The 11,646-nt window shown below is 40.4% G+C and overlaps 1 protein-coding gene across 1 annotated transcript; it reads right to left on the bottom strand.

Moving 5' to 3' along the window:
- Positions 1-2,843: 2,843 nt before the first annotated feature.
- Positions 2,844-7,479, bottom strand: LOC109874966 (prostaglandin G/H synthase 2-like). Its single transcript, XM_020467048.2, has 9 exons — positions 7,329-7,479; positions 7,002-7,118; positions 6,740-6,883; positions 6,333-6,476; positions 5,941-6,122; positions 5,477-5,807; positions 4,932-5,218; positions 4,444-4,591; positions 2,844-3,994 (listed from the first exon to the last, which is right to left on the bottom strand). Exons 1-9 carry the CDS (start codon positions 7,387-7,389, stop codon positions 3,585-3,587), a joined length of 1,824 nt encoding a protein of 607 aa, XP_020322637.1. The 5' UTR covers positions 7,390-7,479; the 3' UTR covers positions 2,844-3,584.
- Positions 7,480-11,646: the final 4,167 nt, after the last annotated feature.

Raw genomic sequence — 11,646 nt, 5'->3', positions numbered from 1 at the left:
TTTTTTATCCTGAAAACGTCTCCAGTCCATAACGATTACAAGCATACCCATATTACCCATAATATGATGCAGCCACCACTGTGATTGAAAATATGGAGAATGGTACTCAGTAATGTGCTGCCACAAACATAACACCTTGTATTCATGACAAAAGTGAATTGCTTTGCCACATTTTTGCGGTATTACTTTAGTTCAGGTACTGTCGTGGAAATATTGAATCAAATATCTCTCCGATACCAGAGCTTGTGAATGCAAATAGACTTTATTACAAACAGTAGCAAAGCCGAGCAATTCCATGGAAGAACTGACTCTCCATTCTTAGTACTTGGCTTTTATACAGTCTTACCCGTACATAACATAATCACTCCACTTTATGAATCTTGTTGTCTTGCTTAGTTTCCACTCTCTTATTGGCTCAAACATTGGGGTGTAGATTCTATTGGTGGCGTGACATGCACATTCCTACTGGTACTTATCACTGATTAGCTAATGTTCCTGTCCAAAGGTCTTCACAAGTTCAGGCCGATGTTGTCTATGTATGATTAACCCATGTGCATGTCCAGTAGCCTTCACAAGTTCAGATATGGCCCAGACCAGTCACATCTTGTTGGTCTACCTTGCCTCATCCACACAGTACACTCACATGGGCTCAGCCTTCATTCTGCTTACACATGTCTAATATTTAAACTTATATCGATTCTTCTTTCTACTTCAAAGAGAACAGTATAGGTAATGAAAATCACCAGATTCTCTTACAATACCAAGGTAAGACCCAAGTGTAGACTGTGTGAGTAACAAAGTTTATTGTAACAGAGGCAGGCAAACGACATGTCAAGGCAGGCTAGGGTCAATAATCCAGAGAACATGCCAAGGTACAGGTACACCATCCAAAGTGTAATTAATAACTTCACCATGCTCAAAGGGATGTTCAATGTCTGCTTTTTTATTTTTACCCATCTACAAATACAGTGGCTTCCGAAAGTATTCACCCCTTTGGCATTTTTCCTATTTTGTTGCTTTACAACCTGGAATTAAAATGGATTTTTGGGGGGTTTGTATCATTTGATTTCCACATTATTGTGAAACAAACAAGAAATAAGACAAAAAAACAGAAAACTTGAGCATGCATAACTATTCAACCCCCCCAAAGTCAATACTTTGTAGAGCCACCTTTTGCAGTATTTACAGCTGCAAGTCTCTTGGGGTATGTCTCTATCAGCTTGGCACATCTAGCCACTGAGATTTTTGCCCATTCTTCAAGGCAAAACTGCTCCAGCTCCTGGTGTACAGCAATCTTTAAGTCATACCATAAATTCTCAATTGGATTGAGGTCTGGGCTTTGACTAGGCCACTCCAAGACATTTAAATGTATCCCCTTAAACCACTCAAGTGTTGCATTAGCAGTAGGCTTAGCGTCATTGTCCTGCTGGAAGGTGAACCTCTGTCCCAGTCTCAAAGACTGAAACAGGTGTCCCTCAAGGATTTCCCTGTATTTAGCGCCATCCATCATTTCTTCAATTCTGACCAGTTTCCCAATCCCTGCCTATGAAAAACATCCCCACAGCATGATGCTGCCACCACCATGCTTCACTGAGGGGATAGTGTTCTCGGGGTGATGAGAGGTGTTGGGTTTCCTCCAGACATAGTGTTTTCCTTGATGACCAAAAAGCTAAATTTTAGTCTCATCTGACCAGAGTACCTTCTTCCATATGTTTGGGGAGTCTCCCACATGCCTTTTGTCGAACACCAAACGTGTTTGCTTATTTTGTCTTTAAGCAATGGCTTTTTTCTGGCCACTCTTCCGCAAAGCCCAGCTCTGTGGAGTGTACAGCTTAAAGGGGTCCTATGGACATGTAATTCAATCTCTTTGCAGCTCCTTCAGGGTTATCTTTGGTCTCTTTGTTGTCTCTCTAATTAATGCCCTCCTTGCCTGGTCTGTGAGTTTTGGTGGGCGGCTCTCTCTTGGCAGGTAAAGTTGTGGTGCCATATTCTTTCAATTTTTTGAATAATGGATTTAATGGTGCTCCGTGGGATGGTCAAAATTTCAGATATTTTTTTATAACCCAACCCTGATCTGTACTTCTCCTTAACTTTGTCCCTGACCTGTTTGGAGAGCTCCTTGGTCTTCATGGTGCCGCTTGCTTGATGGTGCACCTTGCTTGATGGTGTTGCAGACTCAGGGGCCTTTCAGAACAGGTATATATATATACTGAGATCGTGTGACACTTAGATTGCACACAGGTGGACTTTATTTAACTAATTATGTGATTTCTGAAGGTAATTGGTTGCACCAGATTGTATTTAGGGGCTTCGTAGCAAAGGGGATGAATACATATACACGCACCACTTTTCCGTTTTGTATTTTTTTGAATTTTACTTCATCAATTTGGACGATTTTGTGTATGTCTATTACATGAAATACAAATAAAAATCTATTTAAATGAAAGGTTAAATGCAACAAAATAGGAAAAAATGCCAAGGGGGATGAATACTTTTTCAAGGTACTCTAGGTGACCTTCGTTGCAAGGCATTAGAAAACCTTCCTGATCTTTGTGGTTGAATCTGTGTTTGAAATTCACTGCTGGACTGAGGGACCTAACAGATAATTGTATGTGTGGGGTAGAGAGACAAGGTAGTCATTAAAAAATCATGTTAAACATTATTAGTCCATGCAACTTATGTGACTTGTTAAGCATTTTTTTAAACTCCTGAGCCTATTTGGGCTTGCCACAAAAAAGGGGTTGAATTGACTCAAGATATTTCAAATTTTGTAAAAATGTCAAAAAAGATAATTCTCCATTGACATTATGGGATATTGTGTATAGGTCATTGACAAAACAATCTCAATTTAATAATTTTTTTATTCAGGCAGTAACACAACAAAATGTGGTCCAGGGGTGACATAGTGACATGAATATACGCAATTGAATCAGACGAATAAAATTATAATCTTGACAAATCGATTGTCTTTTAATGTTTTCTCAAGTGCCTATCCATTTTAGTTGGAATGTAAATCATGACTTTCGTAACATTTAAGGGGCAATCTGCAATTGAAACAACAACAACAAAAAAACAGACAGCCCGCCACTGTCTTTGGTAAACAGCTGAGGGATGGAGCTGGAGAAAAATACGGTGTCTTCATACTTTCTGAAAAAAAAAACCCGGTATATTTCTACATCCATTATTCACTTCGTCCATTTACAATAATAAAGTCTTTGTCTTTAAAATAACAAAAAAAGTATTGACAAATACAGCCCAGCTGTATCCATTCAGTAGCTGAACAACATACAAGCATTTGTAATAGTTCTTTTCTTCAAGTAAATGCAACTCCAGGTTCCACATTGTATACAGAGTAAAATAACTTGCTTCTGTTCATGTAAGACATTTGTAATATCCATATTTAAAAAACATAATAATTACTTAATAACAACTCAATATTCAACAATACAAAATAAATATTAAATACATAAATTAATCAATAATAAATAACTAAATAAAGCAAATTAAGCTAAAACGAGACCATGTTTAGAACACTGAGAAACTGTGTATTTGTGTACTTGAATAGAACCTAGTGTTTAAGTTATTTAAAGCTCGGAAGTCCTTTCTTTGAACAGAACACCTGGGTTCATGTCACTCAGGTGTGCCTCACTTGTGTTGACTGACGCCGACTCAAATGCTCTCAAAAAATCAGGCACTTGAAAGGACACCATCGGACAAGAACCCTTGACATTGCTGCACACCAGCCTCTCCAATGAAGCAGTGTTGACGATGTCAAAGCCCACACTCCCGCCGAACGTGCTGGGCATCCAGTATTCCGGCGAGCAAATGGGGTTTCCCAGAAGACCTTTCAGGGAGTAGGGTGCACCCATCTCGACCATAGTCTCCCCGAAAACAGCGTTAGGTCTGGGGCGCTCCACCAGAAGGCCTGGGTACAGCTCCACAGCATCTACATCCCCATATAGACTCTCTAGTTCCGCAGCCAGCTCTGTCTCTCCTGCAACACCAACAGAACAACAAACAAAGGGTTAATAACTCTAGCCTGCTACTCACAAATGTCTATACCACAATGCAGCAAAAGAAAGGCATGCAATACATCCTCACCTCCCCCCCAAAAAATAAGTTGACAAACAAGGTGCATACTATGACAAGTCTGTGTTTTGGTCTTTATGGGAACTCAATGATACAAGTACAGACACCATACACTTGGATCACTCCCTCCCTGCCCACTCATTCCCTGCCCACTCTCTATCAGCAGCTGTCATGAAGGTGGTAACCATTCCAATAACAAAAGAGCTGGGCCAATCCTGTCACTTTATCCAGGGACTACTTCAGTTGCCATGGACCTGTGCTTACTAAATGTTACCTTTCACCTAGTAACTAAGTAACTATTAGATTGAGGATATACACATATCATAATAGGGTGTGTACAATTTTAGTTCTCACCTGTGAGGTCCTCAAAGGAGGTGTAGGCCCTCATGTTGAAGCGTTTCCTGTAGGCGTTGAGGGACTGGTAACGCATGTCTCTGCTGTGCTCCAGGGCCTTAGCTGCCACACCCACTAGTGCAGGAGGCAGGTTCCGTCCACCAGCCACCTGGGAACCAAAGGGAATCAAGATCCTCGGTCAATATCAACTTTTGACACCTTTTTTTCTATGTAAAAATATCTTGTTGGGGTATGGTGTCTGTTGTCATTCTCGTTAATATATTTCCAGCATTAGATATAGGTGTTGTTGCCCTATGAAGTGAACACCTACCAAACTCCAGTGCGCTTATACAGCTCCACTCATTTATTCATTATTTAGCATATAATGTTGATATAAGAATTGTCACTTAGGCCCCAATGAAAGACTATTGCTGTTAGGATCTTAGTGTCCACTCATTTCCGCTATTCCTCATTGGACCCCACGGTGTCCACCCCACCAGACAACTCACCCTTCCAGCGATCTGCTTGGTGAAGGACTCCACCAGGTTGTTGATGCCGTGCTCTGTGACCAGGGAGTTGTTGAAGACAAACTGGGGGTAGGTGTAGGCACGGTCCTCAATGCTGAAGGTTTCAGGCATCAGCGGGTGCCAGTGGTACAGGGTATTGAACTCAGCCGCGATACGGTTCTGGTACTGGAAACGCTGGTTGAAGAGGAGCTCCGGGTCGAACTTGAGCTGGAAGTGGTAGCCACTCAGGTGCTGGACATAGTCCTCAATCACGATCTTAATGGTCTCGCCTGCGAGCCAGGAAAGAAGGGAGGGCGGGAGTAAGAGAATGCATGACGACTCTCCTTGAGGTTGGTGAGACATTTCTCAATAAACACCTGACACCCAAATATAGAGTTTTGATCTGTTTTATACAGAGCTGTTTTCATCTGTATGCATTGTACAGTTTCTAGAACATACTTGAATATTGCCATACTTTGATCATATACGATTCCCATTATGACCAGTAGGTACAGTATGCGTGTCCACTTTTGGTACTGGTGACTCACCAATTAGGATAAGGCGTGTGGTCTGGAATATGCGTTCGTCATCCCATTCGGGATGCTCCTGCCTCAGGACGTCACAGACACGGTTGTGCTCGCGCAGCCAGATGGTGGCATACATCATGAGCCCGGGGACCAAGCCAAAATGCTCGTGGCCCACAGCGAAGCGGTGCTCCTCGGGCACTTGGGGTGGGTAGTGCATCTCGGCCCCAACCTCCCTTACCAATGGGGGGTAGACCTCGCCGTTCAAAACCCGATACTTCAGTTTGCCATCCTTGAACAGCCTCAGCTTGTGCTGTCTCTCCAGAGTGTCTCCGTAAACATGGTTTAAGTCCACCTGAAACACAGAGGTAGAAAGTGAGACCAAACATACACTCTAAGCCTAAGTTAAAGTCAACCATGAAACAAAATGGAAACATATTTTCATGTGACAGACGCACTATTTGTCATGTATTGTAAATTTGACTTACGCCATGGCCCAAGGCTTTGGTGAAAGCTGGTCCTTTCATGAAGTCTGATTTGAAGAACTGGTGGGTGAAGTGCTGGGCGAAGAAGGCGAACATGAGATTGGAACCCTGAGGATCCGGAATGAACCGCTTCCTCAACAAAACCTTCTCCACCACGAGCTTGACATCCGGGAGTACTGCTCTTCCTATCAAGAGACACACAAAAAAGATGTTAGGAACATAATGTATTTGGTTAATAAAGACAGTTAAAATAATGTTCATATGACTGCGTTATTGTTCCGTCTCCTTTTGGACTCTTGGGAAGTCTGTGACTTTCGACTGGTGGGAATGATTGAGTAACCCATCGGAGGGGAATTTTTACTGTAAGGAATCCCAAAAGACTGGTTAGACGTTACCTGCGGTTCCCATAGGTGTAGGGCAGTCCTTTGGCAATGGGGGGAGCGTCCGTGTGTAGTAAGACAGGTTGGAGTAGGCCTCCCAGCTCTTGTAGCCATAATCAGCATTGTAAGTCGGTGGGCTGTCCACCAAATGTGAGCGGGCTATAGAGGCAAAGGCAGAAATATTAATTTTGTTAGGAAGCTGAGCAAAGACCTAATCTTTTAAATTGAATGTAAAAAGAAAAAATATTTTCAATGTATCATTTATTTATTTATTATATTCTTACTTTATCTCCATACTTCCCATATCAGTAAATATCATATATCCACATAATTACTTGAGTCAACTTTCTTTCATTCATAGACAAATCTTAATGCAAACTTCTATAATGTGCTGACGAAAAGGTTTTACTATTTCAACTTACATGTCAGGACATAGCTCATTATAGCGTTTCTCACAAAGGTGATCTTGTTGATGACGTTCCACAACCCTTTGTAGTGAGTAAGGATGTAGTGAATAGTGTTCGGAGCTGGTTTCAATGATATTTTTATCCATGTTAGGAATTCAGCTGCAGAGTGGATAGAAGTGGGAAATATGTATGACAACAATAACGAATAAATCGCGTGAATAAGAATGCCCTATTATATCGTTGGAATAATCTGTATTACTGAACATGTTTTACTTACGAGTTGTGCAGTTCTTTCCATAATATCCAGTCCTTGTGCAGTCGCACTCATAGTTGTCAAAGCCTTTTGAATTACATAACCCCCTATTTTCACAAGGTTGTGAACAGCAAGGATCAACTGAAAAGATACGGCAAAAGTTTAGAAGGCTATACAAAATTATTATTAATGACTATTTGTTTTTCATTACAAGCATTATAATCTTTAACAAACAATTCAGATAAATCGAAAACACCTTATGTACAGTAAAGGTATAATTTAGTTATTCACAATAGAATAACTAAAGATGAAAAAAATATTCACATGAGAATCAAAAATAAATATGCTCACCTCCTTCGCAGAAGTAGAGCCCCACAGTCAAGAGCAAAATTATACAGATTACTTTATTCATCCCCGAAAGATTCTATTGAATCGCAATCCGGTATAAAATGTCAAATTCCAGTCGACTCCTGCTCACTTCTGGTCACAGTGATTCTGAGGTTCTTGGATGCCTGGTCCATATTTATGTATGATGCTCATTCCAAGCTCCTACGCAAACTATTACGCTCTTGAACATTTTAACCAATCATCTTCCTCTTGGAGGTATTTGGTCTATCTGCATCCAGTCTATTTTGGCATCCACATAGTGAGAATTTAAAACAATAAAACAAAAGTAACGGTATTTACAGTGTATTCAATCACTGAACATTGTTTTTTTCGTCTTATTTTATTCTATTGTGTAAAGATTGATAAGAAAAGGAACACATTTTCTAAAAACGTATAAGAGGCAGAATCTACCGCACATCCAAAATCGATTAGTGAAAAAATGAACAACAGGAAAAAGTATTCGCACACTTCCAGGTAGATCCAAAAAGTATTTTGATCGCAGCTATACTTTCGGTCAGTTGACCTCTGGCTCTCTGTGTGTCCTTATCTATCACTATGGTTTGTGGAGAAATGCTCCGATGAAGGTCGACTGACCGAAAGCGTAACTACAATCAAAATAAATTTGCATCTGACGTGTGTTGAGACTTTTCCTTGTTTTCCCACTGAATATTGATAACAAAACTGAAAGAAATACATCCTACAGCCCTACACTGTTGCGACTAAGTATACATTGTTATTTGAGACACCAGGCTAATACCACACTAAAGTTTGTCGGCCATAGGGAAGATTTACTTTACCATCATAGGCTATCTGACGCTGTCAACAAACGTTTTGGCACACAATACTAAAGTATTTGGACTTTATTGTGTTTATATCCTCAACAGTTTTTGTACATGTATATGTATCTGTTTCGGGTTGTAACATTTGTATGTGTTTTAAATTGTTAACCCTCCTGTTATGTTGAGGGTCAATTTGACCCATTTCTGCTTTTGAGTTGTCTAAAATACCAGTTTACCTCTGTTTTTCGCCATGAAATGAAATGACTTTTCCTAATTTAGGGTCATAAACCTAACTTCAAAATGTGGACACACTGATGTGTTGTGGAATGTCTGTAGATTTTTTTATTCAAACATGAGTTGGTGCGTCATTTTGACCAAGGAAGCTTTCATCTGTATAGATATTTGCACAGGTCCAAAATAAACAAGTGTCTTTGATGTGTTTTGTTTTGACTGGTTCTGGTTGCACTTTTATAATTCTGTTTGGGTGAAAATGAGCTTTCCCCAAGCTTCTCCTTCTCAGTGCCAGAGCAGCAGATCTCTGACACAGACTCGGCAAAAATGAGCTCCACATTTTTTTTTTCAGTCAACGAAGCCTCGTCACAAATTCTGGACTGTGACAGTGAAATAGAAGAAGAGGTTTCAGAGACAGAAGACATTTCAGAGATAGAGGACAATGCTGATGATGATCCAGATAATGCGTTTTTTTCTTTGGTGAAGAGGATTCAGAGGAGGGGTCTGGTATACCATCCCCTCCATCAGATGAGAGGACATGAAAGTCTAAAGAAGGTACTATAAGGAAGTCAAGGTAGACTGTCAGCTTCCAGTGTATTCAAAATTGTTCCAGGGCCTACACAATATAGAAATCATGGACATTTGTTTAGTAAAAACAGTAGGATAAATATAAATGTTCTCTTCTTTCCTTTTTAAGAGCTTTGTCAAAACGGACCACGTGCACGGACCATGTACAGTATGGACGGTGGGAGCTGTATGGACGGTCAGACGCATTTGTCGTCATTTGGCGCCGACATGTGGACAAATGTACAACTGTCTTTACAGCAGTGGTGGAAAAAGTACTAAATTGTCATACTTGAGTAAAAGTAGAAATACCTTCATATAAAATGACTGAAGAAAAAGTCAAAGTCACCCAGTAAAATACTACTTGAGTAAAAGTCTAAAAGTACTTGGTTTTAAAAATACTTAAGTATCAAAAGTAAAAGCAGATATAATTTAAAATTCCTTATATTAAGCAAACCAGACAGCACAATTGTTTTATTGACAAATAGCCAGGGGCACACTCCAACACTCCAACATAATTCACAAACAAAGCATTTTGTCTTTAGTGAGTCTGCCAGATCAGGTGTACTGTATCTCCACCAGAATTCCCACCAGCTTGGTACAAGGTCATCAAGTTTCTCATTAGCAGCTTTGAGAAATTCCTTGTATATAATGCTCACCCACCCGGTGGCTTTGGCTTTGTTTGACCAACCTTGCCAGGCAGGCTCAGACTCTTGAGGGGGCAGTGTTGCTTTAGTGGGTCTCTGACCGCGTTTATCTATCTGTCTTGGCCACGTATAGGCTACTTGCAGTAGGCCTATAAAACAGATAAGGACTTCTCCTTAGTGTGTGGGTTGCTCAGGTGGGTGTCTAGGGTATAGGGTTGGGGACCGTTCCATCATGATAGGACAATAAATAAATAGCCTATTTGTCATTTATTTTCAAATGTATATCGCATATCTGCACAAAATAGAAAACTCTGTCACAACTCCTGCTCACAGACACACATGGGCTCTGGCATTTGCAACCATTTCCATTTTTCCCCACACTTTTCCAATCACAAAAACACACACCCCATATTCAATCACAACCACACTCCTCCCATATATACACCTGCACATACCCACATACTGGCTCTCTATGTCCTCTGTTTATTGTGTTTATATACCCTACCATGTTGATTCCCACCTCATTTCAGGCTTTTTGACAACTTTTTGTATTCCAGTACCTTTATATTTGAAAAAAGTATTATTTCTATAATTGTCCCTTCTTCTAATGCTGTCTTTTATCCATTTATAAAAATAAATTCAAACATAAATTATTTTACAACATTCCCTATCGTGAATGGTATAGTGTATTTGTAATTTATGTCTTTAGCAATTTGTTTTGTTAGAGCGTTGGACTGGAAACCGAAAGGTTTCATGTTCAAATCCCCGAGCTGACAAGGTACAAATCTGTCGTTCTACCCCTGAACAGGCAGTTCCTAGGCCGTCATTGAAAATAAGAATCTGTTCTTAACTGACTTGTCTGAAGGTTGTCTTGGTGTCTCGGAATAGTTGGTTAGCAATGTACAGTTTATCGACTACGAGAGCTACACGTTTCCATTTTAGTCTACTCACTTTGAAGAGTGGGTAGAGATCTTTGTGCTGTCCTGCAATTTCCTTCAGGAACTGATCATTCATGTCTATTTTCGTGCCAGCAAGTCAATCTGACTCAAACTATGTCATGCTAAAGTTTGATTTAGTCTACAGTATCACCTGGGATCTGTAGCGTTTTAACCAGGAAATCTTTCACCACACTCGCTGGATCTTCACCCTCATTCCCTTTAATACCGGTAAATACCATATTTTCCCGCCTAGATCCAGTCTGTATTTCAAGTAAAATTTCTCTCAGAGTAACGTCCGTTTCAATAGTACTGACTGCACCTTTAAGCTTGTTTCATTCTTTCTTTCTCTATTGTCGCGTCTTTTTGGTCACTCATCTCAAGTTCAAGTAAGCCCAATATAATTGATCGACTTTAGCAAGTTGGTTTCTACGCTTACCGTTCCTGGTGGTGAAAAGCATACATCGTTTGTGCCAGTCGAGGAGTCTACTTTTCTTTTGGGGATTGGTTCTCTGTGCTTATTCTTCAACATGTTTTGGTGTTGAATGTATTGGTAATATTGGTTGATACATATCTCTAGTCTTTTCATTTTGTTTTGTGTTATCCAGATTGAAGGTTATTTCCCACCAGCATACGAGTATGTGGAGTGAAGTATTTAGTCAGATTTACAGATATTGAATATTAGGTTTTTATCTTGAGGCATTCTGCTCTGTTGTCTATAGACCGCCATTGATCCCTATCAACAGAGTAAACGTTATCATATGATGAATGTTTTATTAAGTACGGTGTGACAAGTATTGTAAATAATTATGTGTTCCTGGGTGGGATCAAACCGTGTCTTAAAAAAGGTCATAAGGTCACCAAAATTGTGCTACGGCTATACACGACTGGCCCACCCGTGGCAGGCGGGGATACTGACCACTCACTATACTAATGAGGAGCACATGCCTGCCTTTCCACAGCGCCACCACTCCTTATGTGAGTCAATCAGTGAAATTCCATTGGCCCGAGCCCACACTCTCCCTACGTAACCTCACTCACTATTCACAGCGTTCACACAGTGCTCAGTTCCTTCGGCCCTCCTTCTCCATCCCCTACACTGCGGAAGAGAAGCAGAGAAAGGGGT

Source organism: Oncorhynchus kisutch, linkage group LG30, assembly GCF_002021735.2.
Source record: "Oncorhynchus kisutch isolate 150728-3 linkage group LG30, Okis_V2, whole genome shotgun sequence".
Lineage (NCBI taxonomy): Eukaryota > Metazoa > Chordata > Actinopteri > Salmoniformes > Salmonidae > Oncorhynchus > Oncorhynchus kisutch.
Note: the sequence above shows the minus strand (reverse complement) of the source record. Positions and strands in the feature narration are given on the sequence as shown.

Coding starts and splice junctions, on each gene's coding strand:
- LOC109874966 (XM_020467048.2), bottom strand. CDS start 7,389: ATGAATAAAGTAATCTGTATAATTTTGCTCTTGACTGTGGGGCTCTAC. Junction 6,477..6,739: donor AATGAGCTATGTCCTGACAT/GTAAGTTGAAAT, acceptor TTGCCTCTATAG/CCCGCTCACATTTGGTGGAC. Junction 4,592..4,931: donor CCAAGCAGATCGCTGGAAGG/GTGAGTTGTCTG, acceptor TTTGGTTCCCAG/GTGGCTGGTGGACGGAACCT.